This window comes from Cinclus cinclus, chromosome Z (assembly GCF_963662255.1).
Source record: "Cinclus cinclus chromosome Z, bCinCin1.1, whole genome shotgun sequence".
Classification (NCBI taxonomy): Eukaryota; Metazoa; Chordata; class Aves; order Passeriformes; family Cinclidae; genus Cinclus; species Cinclus cinclus.
In genome coordinates this window covers 73,220,979-73,246,809 of record NC_085084.1, presented here as the reverse complement: position 1 = coordinate 73,246,809, position 25,831 = coordinate 73,220,979, and the positions used below count along the sequence as shown (strand labels likewise).

The following is a 25,831-nucleotide window of genomic DNA, read 5'->3' as shown; positions in this document are numbered from 1 at the left end:
TTATATACAAACCTCTGCAGACTGAACAGTAGAGGTTCTTTTATGTATAAATGTATACTTTTCCCCTTCTCTGGTTGAGCCATGAAAAAGTGAGTAATTTTGGTTTATTTAATTTTTTGGTTCTTTCTTTGATTTTTCTCAAGACATTCTGGGGAGACTAATCTAGTTACAGCCTCTGGTTGCTAGTGGCATATTTTCTAAGCATTGTTTGAGAATAAGGAAGCTCCCAAATGGAACAAGGAAAAAAATTCCACGATATTTACTGACAGTGGTGTAGTAAATACAAGATTGTTGTTAGGCACAGGAGTATAACACTCAACTAGGTCTGGAATTCCCTGAAAAAATTGAAACTCCATACTGCAGATGTGATGCTGATTTGCAGAAATTGCTTCTAAGGAAAGACCATTAATTTTGAGAAAAAAACCTTAGTCATAGAATACTCTATTTCGCAGATTTTGTATATATTAATCTTATGTCAGCCAGGGAATTGAGAATTTTTGTATAAGTATTAGGAGATATGTCAACACCATAACTGTTTTCCTCTGTTTCTGCTAAAGCAGAAATTAAGAATATTGTCTTTTCCTCGTGTGCTTTAAAAGAACAACAAAAGCAACAACAGCAAAAAACCTGGAAATCCTGTGAAGATTGTATCTCCTCTAGTTTTAATCACAATACAAATTTTGCAGAACAATATTAGTGAAATCATATAATCAGTTTGTGTAAATTTAACATCTGAAATCCAATCAACAGCTGAAGTCCTGGAAGTACTTTAGGAAGTACTTTAGTATACCTTAGGCAAACTCTATCTTTTCATTGTTTTCACACTTTTAGTAATATTCCAGTATACATGATAGTCAGGTGTTCAAATCAGCATAGATGTATTAGCTATATTGCCCTTTCAGAGAGTGAAAAAAAAAGGATTTTATGTAATTCATTATTCTTTGAAGTATAATAACTGGTAAAGTGGTAGTTGCATCTTGTTATCTTGTGTGCATATAGGCATGTGATCTAGCACTAGAGATACAGCATTGTGAGTTATTTAGGAAGTTCATGGTTAACTGAAACAGAATAAGCCACCTTGGTTTTTTGTAAATGTTTAGCTAATTTGAAGATGTTATGCCAAGATATGTTCCTGGATGTTGTTATCTTAATTTTTTGTTTTGAGTAGTCTAAACAGTTACTTTAACTGTCAAGCATCCCTTGGACACTGCAGAACTTAGCACCAGTAGCAGTCGCCAAGTGTCTGACTTTCAGGCTCAGGATATTTGATTTATCAGGTGGCAGAATATATTCCTATCTGTTTTTCTTCCCTAAAATGAGTAGCCAGAATACTGTTCAGTGTGAGTCTGGTGTAAAGCAAAAACTTTTTCATGTTAGTGTTTCACTCTTCTCATGAAAAAGGGGATTTAATTATTATTACCAGAGGGGGCTAGCAATTAAAATAAGTTTGTTCTAGATAATTTTGTTTGTTAAAAAATATTTTTTTCTTTGACTTACTGAAACACCTCTCAAAGTAGTTAAGACACCCTCTGAAAATTAAATGCAGTGCTGTCACAATGTAGGCATACAACAATACCTTTGTGGTAAGATACATGAGATGAAGAATTCTATAATATTCCTATGCAGAAAAGCAACCTTGAAGTGTTTAAGGTAAGAATGCAACAGATGGTTTCTGTGAAAGCCTTTGATTCACAAAAATAGTACATCTTTTGTTGTGGATGAATCTTGGAAACTTTGGTTTTCACACTTCGTTTTTGTAATGGAATGTGCTGGTATGGCCAGTGCAGCCAATGGCTATCAAGCAGTTTTTTGCATCCCAAGAACAGCAAATGTCAGTTTGTAGTGTAGCGAACAACCTTCAAAGTAAAGAATAGTGCCACATCTAAATGTAGTCCCTTGTAATTCAATTGAAGATAGAAGAAGGGTAGGTGTGGCTAAACCAAAGATAATGAAAGTTTCTGTTTTGTCAGAGAAATAAAAGATGGAACTGATAAAGAAGATAAGTACAAAGGTAATCAGTCTGATGCTATGGAGACTTCTCTGTGAGGCATGAAAAATAGTGAAGGGATTGCCAGAGATGGATAAGGCAGGAGATTTAATGTGTAGCATGAAATGTGCCTAAAATGATTTTAAAATCACACTTTGGCAACAGAAAGTTATAACAAAGATGTGAGGCATCAAGAAGATAGATAGTGTCTGTTTTAGTAGTGGTGCCAGATAAATAAGCATTTTGAGGGTAATGATCCACATGACCTTTGTAGAAAGTTGCTCAAAACTATATGAGTACTTCCATTATATTTCTTTCTGTGTGAATTAATATCTTCCAAAGGAAAAAAAAAAAGAAAATACTTTCATGTTTTAGTCTTAAGATGGTGTAATATTTTTAAAGCAATTATTCATCGTATTTTTGGGAGTATATCTGTGCAAATAAAAATGTGAAATCAGTCTCTGGTTTATGATTTTCCCATTTCTCCTCCCTTGCATTGTGACTGGTGTGATGGAAACCTCCTTACTTCTACATATATATTGCATTAGTGGAGTTTTTTGGGGTTATCATTATTTTCACTAAGGTGAATTTTCCTTTCTTCCAGAACCCTGTTAAGAAAATTCCAGATTCTCATGAAATTACGCTCCAACATGGAACAAAGACAGTAAGTGATGTTTTCAAACCTTCATGCTTTTCTAGAACTGTGCCAGTCTGTGAAATAGGTTAACAAATACTTAATCAGTTAAAGTTCAAATAAGAATTTTTTTCCATGATTTGTTATTTTAGTCAGTCTAATGTCTTAGTGCAATTTAAATTGTTTCATGACCATCTCTTCAATTTCTGGTAATAACCTAAATATAGCTCAATTTGACTCATTTTCATCAAGTATGTTCTCTGTAATTATTAGGTTTTCTTCTAGGATAAACCTTCCTAATATGTAGACATGGGTCTAAGCTAGACCTTTCTTTGGTCATGGGTTTAAAGAATGTTATTGCCAAATACCTCTTTGCAGCTAAATAATTAATTCTACCTCAGTCTTCTAGTGACTTTTATACACCATTCTTAATTTCTTAAGATCTTGTTCTTCCTTGTGGTTGACTGCATTTTTTCTAGATTTTATCTCCACTACTGCTCCTTTGCTTTCTTTTAAAGAATCCACAATCCAACTTGGAACTATCTTTTTTTGCTCTATATATTTCTGTCTTTGTATAATCACATCTTCCAACATAAATTCAATTGTTTTTTGTGGGCTGATTGACCTGTAAAAGATGTATTGCATTACACTAAACAAAATAGAGTGGATTTTTCTACATACGGTGCATGCAACTGCTTTGTATATGAATTTCTATGTATGCTAGGTTTTGCAGAGTAGTGTAGTCTGTGCAAATCAATTTCCCATTTTAATGTGATAGTAACTGCTTCTGCAGTATGTTTCTTGAATGCAGTCTTTTTTAGGTGAAATTTTTTGATTTATATTTCTCTATATTAAACCAGTAAATCTTTTCATGGCTTCTTAAAGAGTAAGATCATGTTATTTCTAGCTAAAATGTCTGATAAAGTGGAAGTCATAGTTCTGGAAGACTTCTGAGATATTTTGACTGCAGGAGAATGCAGCTGTCATCACCTAGAACAGAGGTGAATTGTAATGTGGGATATATATAGTGCAGTTGGATTAGAGTGGATGCAATGAATGAAACATAAAATTGAAAAAAGTCTCTCCTGCAGAAGGATTTTTTTTTTTTTTAAACAGTGAAACCATTTAGCCCTGAGCTTAGACACATAAGGATAGGAGTAACTTTATATTTTGATTTTGGTGTTTTGCCCCAGTGTTTTTAAATAGTCTTCTCATTATGTTCATACTGCGTACTGTATTTCAGCTAAACTTATATATCCCATCTGTACCTCTTCAATCTAGTGAATGTGGATTTGATGATGACTCTATTCCTGTGCAGCTGAGAAATCTCAGGAAAGATTTCCCAAGCTAGAGAATCTTCCCAGAAACCTGATTAATTTCCCAGTTGTCTTGCTTGTATGGTGTAATAGGAATTTGTGGTCCCAATGAAACTTCATATATTTTTTATTTCTCATGGTATTTTTGATATATAGGTCGGTATGAGAAAGAATACGGAATATGTGCGTTCTAATATTTCAAGTCAACTGCTGCTCCCTCATATAGAAGTTATTGAGTAGAACACTTGAGTGTTCTGATTAATCTAGAGATGGCCAGTTTTTCTGCATATTAGAAACCATGAATAAAATGAATAGGGTTCAAAATTTCCATTTAAGTTGTAAAAGGGGAATATTCTTATTAGAAACACATAAGAGATTACACATTTTAGAAGACTTCTGCTAGTGAATGTCTCTTCATTAGAGCAAGACATTTAGATTAAGAAGGAGTCAGTTGCCTGGTGAATAGGGCCATCATTTCTGTTGCATCTTAATTTTCTTGAAAGTACTATTTTCAGACAATTGGCTATACTAGGGCACTGTATATCTGAAATACTATGACATACCTGCATTACAGAATTACAAAATTTTCTGAGTTGGAAAGAGACTCACAAAGATCATCAAGTCCACCTCCTGGCCCTGCACAGCACACCCCAAGAGTCACACCAAGTACCCAAGAGCATCGTCCAAGCCCTTCTTGAACTCTCTCAGCTACTGTGACAATTTCCATGTGGAGCCTTTTCGAGTGCGCAACCACTATCAGGGTGAAAGACCTTTTCCTAATCCATTTTATCAAGAAGGACTCTGTGAGCGACAGTATCAAAAGTTTTATTATATCCAAAAAAGATCACATCAAATGGCATCCCTTGATTAACCAAATGGGTTACCTTTTTGTAAAAGGAAATCAGGTTTGTTAAGACTTGTCTCTCATGAAGTCATGCTGGTCGTGACTGATGACTGCATTGTCCTTCTTTCCCTTCTTGAAAACTGGGATAACTTCTGTCAGTTTCCATTCAGCTGGGATCTCTCCAGATCCCCAAGACTGATTCAAAGTCAAAGCTTTGGAATAGCATCAGCCAGCTCTTTGAGGACTCTCAGGTGAGCCTCATCATGCTCCATAGATTTGTGGGGGTCCACTTGGAGCAGCAGATCCTGCACAGTTTCAGGATTGGCTGGGAGTTGATCATTCTCGCAGTAAGTCTGAGACTGCCTTAGTCTGTTAGGAGACAGAGGCGAAGAAAGCTTTAAACATCTCTGCCTTGTCTCTGACCTCTTTGTGAAGTGCCCATCCTTATTCTGTAATGGGCTGATATTATTTCTACAGTGCCTTTAACCATCAATATGCTTGAGAAAAAGAAGTTACTGTTTTGCCCCACTATTCTGCCCCACTATTTCTCCCTGCAGTAGCAAGCAGCATCTGTGTATTCTTCTCATGTCACCTGACCTTGCTTCCACTGGCCATATACCTTTATTTTTTGCCTTATTTCCAAGAGAAGATCCCTGCTCAGCCAAGCCAGCCTTCTGCCTCACCTAATTGATTTCCAGCATTTGGGAATAACCTGTTCCTGCCTTAGGAGGTGAAGCTTAAAAATTGCCCAGCACAGAGCTGGTCAGAAGCAGCAGGAACCTAAAGGAGAAGATGACTAGAAATGAGTCTTTGATAAGATAAAGAATAGTTGAGTGAACTTTTTCTCCATTAAACTGGAAAAACTCAAAAGAAGCCCATATTATTTCATGTGAGGAAATCTAAATTATAGGAAAGGAAATTGTCCATCTTTAAATGTTAAGTTTCATTCATACATGCTGTTTTTATTGGGACAATTGTTTTCTGTAGGTTGTTTTTTCCATGAACTTGCTTCCATATTTTACAAGATTTTCTGTGGGAACTATTCAACAGTTTACATAAGTTTTAGAAGTCTCCATAACACAGTGTATATAGATGTATACTAAAGCTTAGAAAAAAGTACAGTAGTAGACTGATACATCTTTGAGGCAAGTTTTATTTGGTGGTATTACTATGTGTCTATATTAAATCATAGTTCCTGTCAGTGCTCTTCATGTATATGTGTAAAGGAGGTAAGTATAGGTAAGCATCTTCAATGTAGAATTATTGTTATTTTTGTACAGCCATATCTGGAATTTTTAATACAGTTTTAGACATCTGAAAATCATTTCCCCGAGTTCTTTTCTTCCCTGAAGACATTTGGTGTTGCTAACCTGTAGTCATGACACTATTCTTAGGTGATATCCTCCACTCATTTTGTCTTTTATTCTGTATATGGTATTTTTGTTTGATTGGGGTTTTTTTTTCCCACATGGTTTTGTATAAGTCAAATGTTCTTGGTTAGGTATAATATTATTCCCTTTCCTTCAGAATTTTCTGGTTTCTCTCTTCAAATGCCTTTCTTGGCATTTTATATAGCATTATTATTATTATTATTATTATTATTATTATTATTATTATTATTGTCATTATCATTACTCCTAGTACTCCTGTGACATGTTGGAGACCATCTTTCTTCTTACTGAAAGGGTTTTTCAACATGATTATCTATCCTATAAATGTGGGATGACTTTTTTTTTTTTTTTTTTTTTTTTGTTAGAAGTAATCTGCTGGTAATAGTCTAGGTGTTACCCATGGGCTCCATTAAAATTTAAGCATGAATTCCTTATGAGTTTTATCTTTTAATGAAAACTTCTTCAGGCATTTTAATGTTTCAAGTGTAATTTTGAGTAATTCCAAAAATACTAGTTTTGTATTTTTTTGATAGAACTTTTCAACACTCTCTTATGTTGATGACTTAATTTTTTGAGAATTAATCTCTTGGTATATAAATTAATTTACTACATTGTCCAGCTGATCTTATATTAATGTCCGAAATTATAGTAGTGGATACAGTATTTTCACAAATGTGAAATGAAAACAAATAATTTTGAAGGTAAATTACTTTAAGCAGTTGTTTTGTATAATTTCTGGTGAAATGCCTTCTGTTACCTTATTTCTCCATGTTGTAATTTGAACAATAATATTTATTTTAGTACATTAAATACTATTTGTTGTATTATAGAACATTATGATTCTCTAAATAGACTATTAAAAATATATTTTCAGTAAAATTCCCATTTAACTTGGTCTGTGATTTGAGAATAACAGATGAGAGATTCAAGTATTCTTTCCTCAGAGTCTTGAATAGCTCCGAGAAGCTGGTGTTGTATATAAAAAAATGGATTTTGAAAAATTATTTTGACCTGTTTTTTAAATTTGTGATTTTTAAACAAAATCAAGTTTATGCCCTATTTTCTTCTTATTTTTTTTTTTCAGAAGAGAAATTTAACTAAGTAATGATATGTATATGCACCTGAGCTGTCTTGAATAAACTTTGAATCTTAAGCTGGTGAATGTTAAACACCATTTTGTTCTCTTGCTACACGTATTGTTTGTACTTTCGATTGAAGTCATTTCTTCTTAGAAACAGAACTTTTTGCAATGGGATGATTAGGGAGTAAACACTGTAAACTATTTTTTCTCAGCTGTGTGCAGTGGTTTATTTAGAATATGTAATTTTTACTTCCATTCTTCCTACTCCTTCAAAAGTATTAAGACTTTATTCAAGGTAGTGAAATTTCAAAATGAAAATATAGTGAAGATATTTTAGTAAAAAGCCAGTGCACTGGGTTGTTTGAGACTTAGCTTTTTTTTTTAACTTTGGTAGCATTTTATGTTTTGGTGACACCCTGAAGATTGTAGAAAAAAATAAAAAGCTCAATTGATTATAGTTATTGTTTTTTTTCTTTACAGGTTTCTGCTTTGGGGTTGGATCCTTCCGGCGCTCGTTTGATAACTGGTGGATATGATTATGATGTAAAATTTTGGGATTTTGCTGGAATGGATGCCTCTCTCCAAGCTTTTCGGTCACTCCAGCCTTGTGAATGGTAAGCATGGAGACTGTCTTTTGCACTTAATGTTCCATGTTAATCTCCGGTAGAATGTACTAAAGCCTTGTAAGACAGCTTGTTTTAAAGGCTCTTTAATATCAAGAAATGCTAACCTAAGAACTAGGAACTAAGTCTGGTTATTCCTTTTCTTGATTTTTACAGTGCCTTGCATGTTTTCCCCTTTAAGAAAGCCATGGGTGAATTTGCCAATGCAATTTTTAATAGCTCATCAGAAAAGGAACCTTTCAAAGACAAGTTGGCCATCATAGTTGAAACTGACATTAGTAGAATGCACATTATGTATTCTGGTTATACAGAACTAATTAAGAGAAGAAGCAAGTTAAAACAATTGACCCCTTTGTGGAGAGCCTCTCTAATTTCTGGCAGGATTTCTGAAGGGCAGGGTGATTTATTGAATTTTCATGAAGTCCTCTGTTTCAGAAGGGGCTGGTCCTTTGAATTGCAGTGATCACTGTAAAACAACATAGTGTGAAATACTATCTTTCTTAAAGAAGATACTTATTTATATTTATTTCTATGTTTCTGTATATTCAAATTGAAAAGAAAATGTAGGAAACATTTTTAGAGAGTTATTTTCATACAATCCCTATTGTTAATTTAGAAAGTAAGTGAAGTGAGTTCATTTAATTGTTACAGAGAACTGGAATACAGAACTCCTTCAACAGGAGTGCACACTGACCTTTCTGACAAAATATATTGCATAAAATAAAACCAAATACAGTGGTTTTAGCAAGCAGACATTTTCTGATGTCTGACTTACGTAGTGTAGTTTCTAAGGTACTTTGGTATGATTAAAAAAGGGATTGAAATTTATTATATTCGGAGTAAGTAGTACTTAGAATGTCTGTTTTTCATCATTATTATCTTAAAAAGCTACAGCTGAGTTTTAGTCAGTTTGGAAGGCTAGAAAACATACTACTGACTATAGAGATGACAAAAATCTAGATAATGAAAGATGAGAAGAAGTTATCCTGAAGAGGAGCAAAATAGAAAGGGATTCTACTGTTGTTCTGAGTGTGAATAATTGGAAGAATAAAAAGTGTACTTTAATGCATGATGCAATTCTATTTTCTTTGACAGACCTTGACTTTTATAATAAGATGGCAAATTACACATTTGTTTTGAAAACATAATTAGGTAAACATGCCACTTAATAAATAAATAAATAAAAGTTTTCAAATGTAAGATGACATTCAGAGTTTTCTGGCATGAGTTTAATTTACATGATTAGTTAGCAGTATATAAATGATATTGTCCTCCCTCTGTTGTAACTGAGCAGAAAGAGCTGATAGTCTTTACTCCCACAGTAGGGAATTATTTTAATGAAACATGTTAAATTTTATCAGAAGAGTGCATTCAAATTTAGTAGTACTTCTTAAAAATGTGTAAAATGTAAATGTCGTATAAAAACCACAAGTAGACTATAGACTAATATTCTATTTCAGGGGCAGCTTGCAGATAAATTGGTAAGCTCCTTTTGGCAAAATACTAATGGTAAAAGATGAACTTAAAATACTTGTTATTCTTGACGCTGTTCATTTAGTGTGTTGCAAGAATCTCACAAGTACTTTTATATAAATGTTCTTTGTTAAATTCTAGTGATTTGAGTAGGTTGATTGTATAACTAAAGTACTTAAAATATAAACATGAAGTAATATTAAAAATAGATTTGACTGATGTGAAGTTTGAAAATTACACTTATGATGCAAGTCTCATTAATTTTGGGGGTTTAAAAAAGCTGTTATTCAAATACAACTTCTGTATCTTTGTCTAAACATAAAACTGGAACTATATCTCTGGTAAAAAGATACAACTTAAGTTCTTTCATGGTGACATTGAGACAAGCTGGTGAACACTGTTTGACATGTTATATAACTTGTGTCCAGGTATATATATATGTTCTTGTATTACTTTTTTCCCTATGAAGTTTATTACTGAAGGGCTATTAGCATTCACAGACTTGAATTTCAAAGAATTCTGAGGAGCTCTGGTATGGAAACGTAGGTGTTAGCAGAAATCCAGATCTGGGACCATAAATTTAATTTCATTTTAAAAATAAAGGAGCCTGAGATCAATTCTATATTGTCAAGGCTCCATTTTGTAACATAATATCAGATTACTCTGTTAATTTATCCTTGAATTTGTAATATAAAGTTAGAAAAAAACCCAGCCTGAGAAAAAGCAAGTAATTTCAAGCTATACCTTGGTATTAAAGCCAAAAGCAAGTGTAAAGCAAAGCTGTTATGTGTGTAGAAAATATTTGTGTGTCATGATTCTACCCATGTATATAGCTCTGTTTTGCAGGTCCTAGTTCAAAATGCTGTGAACATTTGGCAGTTTTAAACCAAAATGAATCGGATTAATGTTATTAAAAGGAACCTTTTTTTGTAGGTTTCCCAAGAGTTTCATTATAACATTAGTAAGAACCAAAAATATTTTCTTAAAGAACTTCCTTTGCAGAGCCTCAGTTTTGGTCATGTTCTAGTAAACATCAGAAAAATGGTAACTCCTGGGACTTTGCAAATACTCTACTTACAGAAGCAATTTTTAGACATTATTTTAAAAGTCATATTGCACAATCAAGAAGATAAGGGTTTGAGGTTTTTTATTTTCATCAGGTAAAGGTTATATAAATATTTTCTCTAAAACTAATTTTTTCACATGACTGACTTGATAAATTATTTGTTATGTTCCATTGTCCCAGTTGCTGTAAAATCAGTTGCTTTTCCTTACTGGGAGAAATTTTAAGATGAAATAAAACTTTGTTCAGACTTGCTGATACAGAACTAGTAAGAAGCTATGAGATGACATTGTTTGAATTAGAAACAGTGCGGTGTTAATAATGTCTGTAGTTTGTTTTTTATTATTTCAGTGTCTGAAAATAGTTTTTTTTTTTCCTGTGGGCCTTTATGTACTGTGGATTCTTGGCTGTTTTCTTTTGCTAATTTCAGCATTAGTGTATGAGAAATATAACCTAATAAGTACTTCGTTCTATAAACAGTACTCAGGTAGGGCTTAGGAATATTTTGAGCTCTGGGCAAGAGCACTTGGAAGTACAATTGAGAAAAAAATTAATTCCTAAGATGTTTGTTCTGCAAAAACTGAATCTAATGTATTCTTTAGTCTAGGTTTATCAGCTGTCAGCAGAGAATATTCTAGACTTTAGATATTATTTCTCTTGTGGGTTTCCTATAATTTCTTTCAGTGTCTTCTCTGAGCTTAATGTAGCTGGCCATCTTATCTTCTGAAAAAGTATTCATTTTTGCTGTAGAGGATCAGAATACTGTTTCAGACATTGACTGTGATTTATTTCAAAATTCCCAGATTTCAGTGTCTCCTTTCTATTAAAAAACAGTTTTTAATACTCAGTCCAATTTCGCTGCCAGTTAGTATTACATATTATGGTGCTTGAAGCAATTTTTGGCTTTTGAATTGTAATGTAATCAGTTTTGCCAAACTTTTTTGAATAAGAAACTTAGCTTAGTTTACATTACTGTGATCAGTGCAGAACTTTCAAGTAAGTATTACAATATTTTAAGTGTTTCATGTAGTAGCTCATGGTTTGAGGACAGATTTAACAGTTAATAGGTACTGCTGAGAAAATTATATAAAGTCACTACTCTATAAGAACTGAACTACTAAGTTAGTAGTAGTTACACAAGTTGCACAGTTGGTTTTGCTGGTCATCTGAGTGTTAACTTCACTGATGGGAGATAGTGTTAAAAAGTAGTTTCTTGAAAGGTGCTAGGATTTGAATGCACATGGTCATGTTCTTAAACAATGGGAAGATATTTCTTTGAGAATACTTTGGATGCCACGAGAATCCAAATCTACCGGGTAAATGTGTTCCAGTCCCGTACTTGAGTTTAATCTGGATGCAGAGCTGAAGTACTAATATAAAGTAATGTTACTGCGCACATTCTGTTAGTATCTGCTGGGATATGAATTCTGGCAGGTGTGGTGTGGATAGACTACTTTGCATTCTTTGCTATCCTTATAATGAAGTGTAAGGGTTCAAAGAGATATCTGCTTCAGATACAGCAGGAGCTCTGAAATTTGTTCATAACGCAAGGTGCTGTGAGAATATGCTGAAGCCGGAATTGGGCTTTTCATTCATCAGTCAGCTTTGCACTTTCAGTTCATTTTTGTCGTCTTGGTATTCCATGGTTTTCTCAAAGGATGGAATATGTATGTGAGAACACTGTTACAAAAAAAGAAGAGTCACCTAAGACATAGATAACTAGACAGATGGTTATCTATTGTTATGTTTCCAGTGCTGATGGTATTATTTACCTTTGTCTAAAAGTTTGTTGAAATTAAAGCCCTGACCATAGAAAAGGATGCAAGAATGCTGACCTATGACTAATATCCTCATATGCGAGGTATAATGAAGTTTTATGTATGACTACAATATTTTTTAATCGTTATTTACAGATTACTTTTGGGACGATGCTAAAGAATTTTCAGCTCTGAGTAGTTAAATTTGACACATACTATTTTTTCACTGGAAGTATAATCGCATTCTTAAAGAAATATGTTTGCCAGAAATTACATTTTACGTGTTTGATGAGCTGTGTGTGGTTAAAAGAAATGTGACACATGCATATGCACACACACAGTGGAATAAAAAACTTTATTCCATTAGTCAAAGATTTTCTGCCTCCCACCTCTTTGATACAGGAATGTATATAGATCTGTTTCTGCAATATGATTTCTCACCATTGACACTTGCGTTTTAATGCAGGTTTACAAGAACATTAACTGAAATGTTTTATTTCTCCTATTTTTTTTTCTTTCTTCTTTCTTTGTAGTCACCAAATCAAGTCCTTACAGTATAGCAGCACAGGAGATGTCATTCTTGTTGTCTCTGGCAACTCTCAGGCAAAAGTTCTTGATAGAGATGGCTTCCCAGTAATGGAATGCATAAAGGGAGACCAGTACATTGTGGATATGACAAACACAAAGGTAAAGTCAGGGGCTGGAAGTTTCCTGGCAGGGTCTGGAGGTTGTGTACTTGCATGCTATGAGTCTAAGACTAATGAGCAACAATGTGTATGTTTTTAATGGTAGTTAAAAATTTAGATGTAGAAGGTTTCTTTCATAGTTTTGAAGTGCTTTGACCACAGTTGGTTGTGTTTTGACCACTTTGCCCATTATTTCCACAAACTGATACAATGGTTCTATTTACCTGGATGATTTAAATTCAGGTCAGTTTTTAAAATAGCTTAAGCCTAAAAAGTAATGATAAAATCTAAAGCTCAGATTGATAATAAAACTGATTTACTTATTTCTTGTAAAGTATATTGCCAAATAACTAGGCTAAATGCTGTTTTGCCTAAAGCTGTTCTTGTCAGATGGCTATTTCTTTTGGCTAGTGATACATATATAAAACCATCAAATAACATCTGTTTTAGTTCTAGTTTGCTTAAAAATAATTTATATTTTCTTTCTCTTGTAAATGTCTAGAATTCCAGTATATTGTGGTCCAACAGTCAAAATGCTAAAATATTTGTTAAATTGCCTCGTTAACTTTTCAGTATTTCTCTCCTTATTTGTGCATAAAACAAACTGAAGTCATTCCAGCATTGCAGGAGTAGTTTTCAAATTTCTCTTTGAACGTGGTCATTGAGCATGTGCTTGTACTTCAAAGAAGTAAAGCCAACTAGACCAGTTATAATACAGTAATCTAGTTATATTAATAGCCACCGTAATGGCGGTTGCTTACTTTGCATAGAACATTCACCTTCTGTTTTTATAGTCTTAAAAAAAGACAACTGACTAGTCAATTTGCAATTTCAGTACTTTATGAGAAGCTCATCTGAGGTTAAACACGTCTTGGCTCTAAAATCCTGTTTCCTCAGTTTTCTCCAACAGGATCTTTGGCTAGTGTAGATTGATGTTGGTGTACTGTATCACTCTGGTTGTTACTGTTACTTCTGTTATTTTTCTGTAGCTTTAATAAGTTTGTGTGACACTGTAGTGATGCCTATTATTTCATCCTTTCTCTGCATTACAGTTCTCCCAAGAGAAAAAGAAGTGTGATTCTGTGCCATTTTCTGAAAGAAAAAAAAAATAGCAGAAGAATGTCAGGGTTTTTCTAATTCAAAGATGAAAAGAAGCAAGGATGAAATTGACAGATTACATGGAATCTGTTAAATCATTCTGATGTCAGTTGGAAGGGTCTGATTTGTCCTTCAGCTTTCATGTGATTCTGCTTCAAGGATTTGGAGTAAAAGTTGTAAAACCTTTTAAGATAGCTTACAAGGCCCTCTAACACCTCTGTGTTTATTTCTTTAGGGTCACACGGCAATGCTTAATTCAGGCTGCTGGCATCCAAAGATAAAGGAAGAATTTTTGACATGTTCTAATGATGGGTAAGTATTGATGTCTGTCTTTTATGTCTTTTATGTTTTACTGTGCCTCAATTTACTTTAAATATAATTATTTTTAATCTTTAGTAACTACTTAATATAGTGAAATCTGGAAGCAGCTATAATATTTGTTTTGCCCCTAGATAAAAATTGTATTTTTTTGGTATTATTTGAGTTCTGTTATTTAAAATTATTTTAATGATATTTCATTAAACTTGTTGGTTAATTGTTTTTTCAAAAATTCTTGGACAAAATTAACTTTACCCAATATTCCATTGGAGTAGAATAATTCCTGGGGAGAGACTCAATGTAACTGAATTCACTAGGAAGATTGAGGATTTCAATTGAAAGTTGCAAGCTTCACTTTAGGTGCAACTGAATATTGATGGATGTTGTTTGACAAGTGTCAGAGACTGTTAGAAATTATTTTGTGGCTTCAGTCTTGATCTTTGTGGTTGGAATCACATGGCAAAATGTCATGTGGCATTTGCATTAATTAAGTTAATGCAGCTGTCCATGGCAGGTTCATGAATGATTTTTTACTGTTGTTTCAAATATGCAATCTCCTGTACTCCAGAGTGGCAGTAAGGATTGAATTTCCACAATAATATATCTCTAGAGTGGTCCACTGTAAAAAGATTACTTCAATTATCAATTGGTTTAAACAACATGGTTTGTTATCTTTTTCCCCTAAAAGGGACTGAGTTACTGGTTTAACACACGGGTACATGAAAATATTATTTTAAGAGGAAAATTCACAGTTTCTGATAGACCATGTCAGAAGGAGAAAAATCTGAATACTCCCTTGTGCTTTAAGGAAAAATTAAGTTTTAAAAATACATTTAATTTAATTTAAAAATACAAACTGTATATTGTTCCAGATTGTAGACACAGAGCTACTTCTTCCATAATAGGAATTACTATTAAATGCTAAAATCAGTACTTTATTGATATTTTGAATTTGTTGAATGCAGTGAGACATTAGTAGGGTTTCTTTATTAGGTTGAGTAGTTTTAGTTCATGAAAAACAAATTAAGATAGTATAAATGATGAAGATCATCTAATTTTCCCCCATCTAATCAAGTTGCCTAACTAATGTACCAGAAATGGATTAAGTTCATCCCTGGTGCTTGAATTGCTCTGAAATAAAATGATCTGGACAAGTAAGAGAAAACCAGATAAACACTTCTGTAAATCGCTGCATAATTGCATTTTCACAGACACTACATGGCTGAAATGATAGGAAAAGTATTTTAAACTCATTACATTTTGCCTTATGCTAGTGGCGAGTCTTTCCAGGATTTGGACATGTCCTGTGAAAATGAACAATTTGGATTGCTTTATTTGCACCACAGGGCTTGAAGGCAGTATTCCGTCTGTGAAATTTAATAATAACAGAAAGTTAAAAGTCTGTGAAGTTTAACCAGTAAAGAGTAGGTCCGTTTGGAAGCAACCTACAGTGATCACCCAACTGTCTGACCAGTTCAGGGCTGTCCAGAAGTTAAAGCCTGTTGTTAAGGATGTTGACCAGTCAACCATATCTTCAGGAAACCTGTGTCCGTCTGCCTTCTCAGTAAAAAAAATGCGTCCTAGTTTTAAATTTGGAGCACAAGTCTGATGAGGAGCAGCTGAGTGAACTGGGGTTGTTTAAGTCTGGAGAAGAGGAGGCTCAGGGAGGACCTTAACACACTCTACAACTCCCTGAAAGGAGGCCCTGGCCAGGTGTCAGTCCATCTCTTCTCATGGGTTACAAGAGACAGGGCAAGAAGAAATTGGCCTCAAGTTGCACCATGGTAGGTTTAGATTGGAAATTAGGAAAAATATTCTTCTCTGAAAGGGTGGTCAGGCATTGGAACAGAATTCCCAGGATAGAGGAGAAATTAAAAACTTCACAGTATTTCATATTGGAGGAAAAGGTGCAAGCATCTACTCTTTGTATTTTATCTTGAGAGTGCGCTGCTGATTTTGTATACAGTGAAGACAAGCTCTGGAAATTCTGCCATAGATCCCTATTACTTTTGTTCTAAAATTTGTACTAGACATTGATGTAGGAATAAATCACCTTCAGTACAGCGAACTGCTCTGAATCTTTTAAGAGGGAATGTGATGCTCTCTGTATTACAAGCTGTAATTTAATCCTCACATTGAGAGAAGGAGCTGTCGCAACTTGCATGTGTGAGTAATACACCTGACACTAAACATGGAAAAGGGACCCTTCAGAGGGTCATCCTGCATGGATGTGGGAAGACGATCAGCGATGCTCTTAAAAGCTTTGATGGAAAGCTCAACATCGTATCTTTTTGCTGTTTTTAATCTGTGTTGGACGGCACACAGAAAAGCACAGTGATAGTTGTCTCTTAGCATAATGTGAGACGTTTTAACTCATCATTGGAAAAGGGATGATGAGTATTTCTCTACTCACATGATGAGTATTTGTATGTGGAGTGGTTCTGTGTATTCCAGACCTGGTTGCCAGAACCATCAGCTGTTTTTGAAGATGCTTGCAAGAAAAGATTTAAGGGTAGTCAGTTAATCTTTCAGTCCAGAAGTTTGGAAGGTGCTGAAAATAATGATTGGAGCGTATGTGTCATGCTCTTTGTGGCACACTGAATGGCAGGGTCTGAGGTTGAAGGAGGAGAGAGCATGAGGGATGTAAATTTACTGTTAAAGCCTAATTCTGTATTTTATGGCTCTTGATAACATTTGCACCTTCTCTAAAGAAAACAGTCATTCATAAACCCAATGGATGAGTATTTGCAAGTTGTGGATGGTATTTTATCTGATTGTGATAGCATTTACACTGTCTCTTCAGTTGAATGGTTGCTATCTGTATACAGTTTAAAAATAAAGTAAGGAAAGAAAATGACATTTTCTGGGTGGCATGTTGAAACAGAAGTTTTCAGGATGCATAAAAAAGATAAAAACAAAATTTGCAAGCGGCCTTGTGGTGTCAAATGAAAGGACCATGTTTTTAATATGTTTTAAGTAAATGCTTTTTAAGTATTTTAAATCCGTCTTTCTTTTTATGTTAGCCTGCTATAACTCAAATACTCACTTAGGGATAGTTTTTATATGTATGTGACAGTTTCTTTTGATTGCTTGAGACTAAGGCTGTAGTAGTAGTCTGAACTAAAAAGTACTTCAAATGATGGCTCTTAGAATGCTCTTGGTAATTAAATATTTTAAGAGGTGGTCTGTTTCCAGTACATATGTTACTTATGCATAGCATTCAAATATACTATGCATTTTTAAAAATCCTAGAAGTAGGTTTTGATGGTAATATATTCTAATGTGCAGTTGTTAGGCCATTTGTAAATTTATTACTTCAGACTGCAGATACACAGGTTACCAGCAGGGAGTCTCAGTGCGTTTTGTATTAGTGTACAAGGACACAGTGTTAAGCTCACTAAAAACTACTTAAGAAAATGACACAGTTCCATCAGACCCCTGTATCTGAGGAATAGAAACTTCCATACTAAAATGAGCCAGAGCTTAGGCACAGCAGTTATAGAGTAAGTCTGAAAACTCCTCTTAACTTGTTTAAATTCATGCCCTTTTATGCAAATGTTAGTGGATACATATAAATCTCAGTAGCTCACTTGATTTTATTTTCCTTGAAAATATTCCAGATGATGGCATGTGGAAACATGTAATACTGTACTGTTTCTTTTTTTTCATGTTATGGTCAGGGTTGTTTTTTTGGGGGAGTGTTTTTTTGGGGTTTTATTTGAGGGGGGGGGGGCTGGGGGGTTGTTGTTCTTTCGTTTTCCGTTTTTTTTTAAGCCTTATTTTTAAACAAATAGTTTAATTACTCTGGGATTACAGACGAATAATAATTTTCTTGGGCTTTTTCTTTGGGTTGTTAAGCAAGCAGAATGCAGAATTCTGCGAGCTGCAGAATGAAGTAAGAAAGCGTTCAGTTCTGTCAGTAATCTGGTGGTTAACTGTAAGTGTATGAATGAATAACACTAGCCTAGAAATTTTTAAAGACTTAGGAAGTCTTTAAAAAGTTGGGTTTTTTTTCTCTCTGGAGATACACCTGAGCAGAGTGAGCTTTAAAAATACCTTGTGATTTAAGACGTAACTAACTCATTGTTTATATTATTCCCAAATACCAGGTGATTTCTGTGTAATAACAAAGAAGGAAGAGGAAATGGATAATGTTGTTTTTTGGTATTTGGATGTTTTCTAATCTCAAATGTGATAGGTAGTGCTGTAAGAATAAGCAGGAGAGGTCAGTGATGTTAAATGTTCCAGCAACAGGTGTTCTGTGTCCCTACTCTCATATATTTTTTTCCTTTTAGAAGCAGAATCACAGCCAAACTTGAAATTTAGCAGTCATGAACTTTGTCATGATTTGTCATTGCAGCTTGGGTAATGGTTGATTAACAGCTGGTTTTCTGTAGAGCAATCCTCTCAGAAGTCTTTCCTCTCTCATCCTCCAGTAAGTTAAGTTGGTGTTCCTATTCTCTAAAAGGTATCCTAGAGAGTATTTACTGCCATCACAAACTGATTTCTATGATAAGTTATTTAGGGACAACTTCAGTGCAGGTCTATCTCTGTTTCAGTGTAGTAGCTTTAAATCTTCAGAAATAGAATTTTGCATTTAAGGCACAATTGAATTCTTAGTATTTTGTCAAAAGCATGTTTCAAATATGAAGTTACTCTGCTCTGTGGAACATGGCTATAAACTTTTGTTTAAACCATGTACTGTTACTTAGTAAATAATTGTGTCTTTTTTGTAATTTCAAACAGCAGAATACAGTTAATCAAGAATGAGTAATTCACATAATGTGTATTTGCTGTTTGCAACCATTGCTGGTCAGACAATTTTTCTCTCTTTTAGGCTACCTGTTATGTCCTAGGCACTACTTGGGACTTTTGAAATTTGATATATCTTACTGAACACTGCTGTTTCATGACAACTTTTATCTCAGCTTACGTTTCAGTTTTCATGTGTTAACTATTTCCATCCTATTAACTAGGTTTACATCTAGAATGCCTGCTGTCTCATCTTCTTCCTATTAGCTGCCTTGTTTCAGTCTCTTTAGGTGGCAGCTATCAGTGTATGACTTCTCTGTCACAGCAGCTGTTTTCTAGCCTTTTATTAGGCTAAGAACTGCATAAATCTGGTAATTTGACAGAAAATTGATTTGAGGAGGTCTGGAATTGCACTGCTGAAAATGGCCAGCAGTCAGTTTCATTGCCTATGGAACAATCAGTTATTCCCACAATGCTGTTCATCTTGGCTTGAACTGGCAAGCTCCCTCCAGTCCAGATTTCTGTTTTTCTTCAATTGAAGTTTGTGCCCCGTAAGAGCCAAGTCACCTGTTACAGACCATATACTTGCTACTTAGATCTTCTTTTTCACAGTAATATTTCTCAGGAGAGCACAAGATTTGGTATCTCCAGTCTGCTTGGCTGTGCACTGTGAAGGACAGCTCCACTGGCTGTGAAGATGGGATTATGTGTAATTTCTCTTAGATTTCTAGACTGTAAGCTTCAGGTTACATACTGTCTGCTCACTCCAGGTTGACAGCAGCTCAGCCTAAACTGATTACACTTGAAGTGAGTACAACCCTGGAGTTTGTTGAACTCTGCTAAGGCTTGGAATAGCATTGTCGACAACTGGAGAACTTAAGCTATAATTTTACTTTTCTTTAATGCTTTTGCATATCAGGAATACTGTGCATAGAAAACATAGGTGAGAGCTGAATTTGGGCTTGTGTGATATAGTATAAGTGTAGTTATATTGTCTTGCTGTTTTGCAGAATAGTGCATTTGAAGAAATACAGTGATGAGGCTTATGACATAGCCTGCCTTTGGTTTGTGTAAAAGCACCAAAGTAGAACACTGAAGAAGGCTTTTGAATAAATATTAATAGTCCTAATGTCTTAAGTGTTTGAAACATTTTATATGTAATAAATAGAGTTAACACTGTTCCATCTGCAGCTTTGAAACCTGCTGAAAACAGTAAGATAGAATGCCAGGGGTACTACCAAGATGTTCGTATAAACTTCTGTTACAACCTAAGTTTCAACACTGCAACTGTCTTCACAGATTTGAGGGCTAGTTGGAAAAAGCATACTTGAAAATAATTACTGATGTTTTACCTTCATCTGGGAGATAATTTAAAAATATTTAATTGCAGTGTTAGGCTTTGCTTGCACTTTATAGATTTACTTCTTAAAACAACCTGCGTGCCATAGAGCTTAAGACCTGCTTTGGGCTCCACAGCACCTATTCACCAGAAAGATCACTGTGAATCATATCTAGTTGTATCATACTACTTTACAGGATTGGGAGTGCAGACAACATAATAGTGAAACAATTGAATTTGCCCTAGGAATAGTACAACTTGGAATTCCATCTTAGGAAAAGAAATAACTCTTGCCAAGTTGTTTCAAGCACACACATTTACAGGTGTATATACACATGTATATTCACTTCCTGTGTCATATACCAAATGAAAATGAAATTACGAAGTTTGTAAATGTTTCTTCAATATTTTTATGACACACTTTTATTCCCAGTATAATATTACAGTTTAGGAAATTTTTCAGAATTAATTTAGAACATAGAGGACTACAATTCTCTCAGATGTTTTTTTCTTTTTTTTAGTTTTACCAAGGTGAAGTTTTTTAGTACAGCAAGAAACTTGAAAGTATTTTTGTGCACCAGGTGAAAGTACACATTTAAAAAATTGATTGATCTATCTGGCAAGCACAGAATTTAAGTATTCAGAGTTGCTCAGTACTTTCTGAAGAGTTTGCTCTTGTTTTAGAATTGTGTGGTGAGTGCAGCAAGAAGGGGCAGACTTTGAAAAGGCATTTGCTAGGCAATTGCAATGTTTTTAACTCAGGATGCGAAGGCAGAAGTTTTGGTGCATATATTTTCTTCTTTTATCCTAGAACACACAGTATTTAACTTCTCACCTGTATTTGTGCTGTACTTGGATTATATGGATGAGCTTTCCCTGGGACTTGTTTCCTAACCCCTTTCAGTCAGAATGGAAAAGCTTTTCTCTTACATCTTCTGTGGTCCTGGCTCATCTTGACGGAGAAAAGAGAATACTTTTTGTGCAGTTCTGTTAGCCGATCTGTGGGGTAACTTCTTGAAGAGTATAAATGAAGGTAAACTGGTAGTTTAGTATTCCTTTCAGTTCAACTTAATATCAGATGGAGAAGAAGACAGGAATTTGCCTTTTATGAAACTGATAGGAAATTTTCCATTGTTTAGGGTCATATACAGGTTGTTGGGCAAATACTTAATTGTGGTGGCTTTGTTCCACAAGTATCTTCCACTGCAATTTCCTCTCCTGTCTTCTCCCATGGAAAATGTATTATGACTTTTATTGTATGAAGATGGAATCCCTTTTTCTCAGGTTATCACTGATAATTTTAACCTATAACTCAGTTTAAAGGACAATTTTCTCATGAGATATGCATCTTACTCAAATGACCAGAATTCTTTGATTACTCTAGTACTAATGGGAAGTACAATAGACTTAGTAAACTACACTAAAATGTTTTTGTTTGATAAAAAGGAAGTGAAGTAGGATAGACAAGGATTTATTTTGGCACATTTCCGTACAAAGATAAAATAAGCATTCTATCTAAGAAAATAAAATTGAAGTGCAATGATTAATGTTCAAATCTGATTCGGTATTAAAGCTACACAATAAATGACTAATGATACTTTATATCCTATAGATCAAAACTCTGTGAAAATATTTGCTTTGTGTTTTTTGACATTTAGAATTGCAGGTAATTTCATTGTTTGAGTAATGAAATTTTAAGTTGTTCCTCTTATCAGGGTCCTCATGTTATATAAATACATGTTTTAGTTAAAACCCACTGCTAAGTTACTTGCTTAGAGACGTATGTCAGTGGTTTTTAATTTTTCATGGAATGAATTGGAACAGCCTGAAGTTGCATTTCTCAGCTTGTAGTGGTTTCAAAAAGTACCTGGTTTCAGTGGAAGATGATAAGTCTGGAAAAGTTTTCAGTTCATAAAATTCTGCTTAAGGCTGATAAATCCCATTTCACAAGTGCGATAGAAAATAATGGAAATTATGTATGGGTTTTTTGAAAGAGGTTTCTCTTGTTTATTTAATAAAATGTTTTATAAATTTTTGTATAGTATCCAGCAGCAAATTACATTCCAAAATATGTTGGATTTTTTTTCTTTTAATTCCAGTAAGTTTTGTTTTTGAATTTTAAATGATTAATTTTGTAAATACATGTGAGATGTTTGTCATCTGTCAGCTGGGCTTGCTAATAGGAAGAGATCTTGAAACTGATAATCTGAAGTAATCAAAACATGTTTCTAATGCGATTTCATAAGACTGAACTATTGCCTCAAAACATCTATATTTATATAAATTATTTTAATTATAGCAGATTTTGTCAGAGACAATGTGAATGTATTTCTAGACAAACCTGAGCAGTAAGTATTAGCCACTGATTCTGAGAGCCGGTTGGTGAGCTAGGTGAAAATAACAGCATGGGAAATCATACACAGAGAAGAATATGTCCCCTGAAAGTTACATAGGATTAATTGTATATAAAGTCTTATGAGAATCTGTGGAAAAGCAGATACATGTATTTTAAACATGAATGCACACGCAAAGAATAAACTTTTACTAATGGCATTGGTGAGATGATGCTAAGGTTATGTTTCAGCAATACACTGAGCTCTGTATCTAGTTCCAATGACAGCAGTTTGAAAAGGATGGTAAAAGACATTGAAAAGGAAAAATGTTGGAGATTTATCCTGAAACATCAGCTAATTCAAGAATATTCAGGAAGCTGAATACTTTTCTGTTTATTGGAGAGGATATTAAGAGACTTGGCAATAGCAAAAAAAAAACCCAGAGATAAGATGCCCAACATTTTAAAGGTCTTCAAATGGTTAAAGACATAAGTCAACACAGTAATTAAAAGTTAGCAAGGTCTGTGTAGGGGAAAGAAAGTATTTGTAAACAGATGCATTATTTGACTATGGAACAGATTATTAAGGAAGAAATGCTGTAAATTCTTAATCAGTTGTAGGTTTCACACAGGAATTGTGGATGAAATTTCTCTTTCAGTCATCAGACAAGCCAGTGAACAAAATAAGCACCATTTAATCAATCTGAGATTGGAATGGGTAGGGGATTTTCAGTGACAAAAGCTGTGATCAAGCGATTCATATGACTTAGCTTTTTATAGATTGAGTGGTGAGTGCCTGTTAAAGGTGCTCAATTTTTGAGGATAGGAAGAAGTCCATACATATTCCTTCTGAGGATGGCAGAACTGTCCATGTGGAGTTGAGGTAGGGTATGGTTCCAATAGTTGTCACAATAGCACATTAATCACAAGGCTTTGTTCCTGGCTTACTAGAGTGCTTTTTCTCCAAAGTTAGTCTGCTTTCACAGCTTTATCAACTAATTTCTCATTGACTTTTTAGTTCACCACCAACCCCCCCCCATTTCTTCTGTCTCTGAATCATTCCAGAGTAGATAATTTTGCAGTTGTTTTCTGGCAATAATAGTATTTTTTTAAGCTAATATTGCAATTCAAATACTTTCTAATAAAGCCTTATATTAAATGCATTTCTCTTGAAAGGGATTAGTTTGGTTTCGTATATGTTTCTTTTCCTTGAAATCTTTCCAGATGTGTGATTTGTGAAATACTCAGTTTGCTAGGACAGAAAACATCTGATTGATATTCTTGAGTTTAGCTCATTAGTGGTAGTGGAAACTTCTGGTCATCTAATCTCTACAATTAAGATCTGCATTCACTGGTGTCTATATGATTTAGAACATGCTGGCAAACATTTCAGTCTCTGAGGTTGAACTTTTGGTGAGATACGATGCAGATCTTCTTTTGTCATCATAAACTTACTAGACCATATACATTCCTCCTTTCAAAATAAATAATTTCATTATAATAATTTATAGCTTTCTTCTGTTGTGTGATTCATGGTGAGTTAAATGAATAGCAGAATATCAGGTACTGAAAAGTCTCAGAGACAAAAAATATGTCTTCCCTTTTTTGGTGGTACACATTTAAGGTTTAAAAATTGATTATTCTATCAGCATGTTTAGTATAAAAGCTAGCAAATAAACTGAGTTACAGCAGATTTGGTTTGAGATAAAGCTTAGCTTCTGAACTCTTGTCTTAATGTAATATTTTAGAAAAAAATCCTACTTTAGTTCATCCAAGCTATAAAATTCTGGATTTTTTCTGAATAATTTTAAAATTTACTTATCTGTAAGTGATGTATCAGTCCAGCGTCTGTTTACTCACAGCATGAACTACTTTTCCTTTGGAAGTTTTTTGTTAGTCTTTCAAGAACACTGAGTTAGTGTTGTGCCTGTGAAAAATACATAATGAAGTAGACTTCTTGGACTGCAAAATCAAAATTGTCATTTAAATGAAATATATGTTTTCAGTTCTTTCACACAGTGAGACTACCTCAGAGGATCAAAGTCCATGGCCATGACTCGTTTGCTCTAAAAACTTTTTCAAGGAAATGAAGAATGTCTCTTGTATTTTACATAGCTCAGATATATTTACATGAAGATTGGCCATTGACTAAGAAGTCTCACAGTGACTCTAGAATGGCTTGGGTTGGATCCAAGCACCCATTTAGAAGGATCTATATGATATTAATAGACTCTCTAGCACTGTACATGAAAAAATATAGTATTATAATTTAGTTTCACAGATTTGGATATTTTGGGGAAAAGTCAGTGTAGTTTTAAATTATCTGTTCCACTTGAAAGCCCCTTGTTTTCTTTAGACCTTCTTCTGAAGGCTAGCACCCTTATGACAGGATTGATGGAATGAGTATATTGAACATTACTCGTGTGCATTGTTAGAAAGACACTGAAGAGCTTTGTCATCAGGTTACATTCACATGAATGATTTAGTAATGAAACAAACATGGTAACTTATTTGACTTGTATATCTTCAAGTAGATATATAATAACATCCATTTATTCAAAATACAAGCATTGTTTCTTGTAATGACTATTTGTGAATTGGAAATTAACTAAAATAAGCCACTCCCAGAATGTTACAGATAATACTACTTATAACTAAATATCAAATGTATGTGACTAGTGCATAACATTCATAAAATTCAGGCATGGGGAAAGCCAGAGGTGCCCCAGGTAACAGAATGTTCCAGAGAAACCTGGTATTTGTGCACTGTCATGCAATTGAACACCAAGAGTAAGGGACTAATACACTGGTACCTGGTCCCAAAATAAAGTAACTTTATTGAAGTGATTTTTAAGTATTCTTTCATTTAGAGGTTTAAGTCTTCATCTCAGCATCCACCTATGTAAATATAATATTTTTTGCTTACACACAAACCTGTTTTAACTGTATTTTGTATAATCTGTTACTGTTTAAATACTTACGTTGAAATGCCATGCAGATTATCTAAAAACTTGTTCTCAAGAGTTGCATGAGATAAAAATAAAGCAGAATTGGAATTTGTGAAGATCAAATTACTTAGGGGGATTTTTATATCCACTTTATTTATCTTCTCAAAAGTTGATGTTTTATTTTTCATG

The 25,831-nt window shown here is 34.1% G+C and overlaps 1 protein-coding gene across 1 annotated transcript in view; it reads left to right on the top strand.

The window, feature by feature from the left end:
* Nucleotides 1-25,831, top strand: part of WDR70 (WD repeat domain 70) — a 123,663-nt gene that overhangs the window by 28,784 nt on the left and 69,048 nt on the right. The window contains exons 6-9 of the mRNA XM_062513342.1: nucleotides 2,592-2,651; nucleotides 7,734-7,867; nucleotides 12,703-12,856; nucleotides 14,189-14,265. Of these exons, the coding sequence (XP_062369326.1) occupies nucleotides 2,592-2,651; nucleotides 7,734-7,867; nucleotides 12,703-12,856; nucleotides 14,189-14,265 (425 nt within the window). The remainder of the gene's footprint in view (nucleotides 1-2,591; nucleotides 2,652-7,733; nucleotides 7,868-12,702; nucleotides 12,857-14,188; nucleotides 14,266-25,831) is intronic.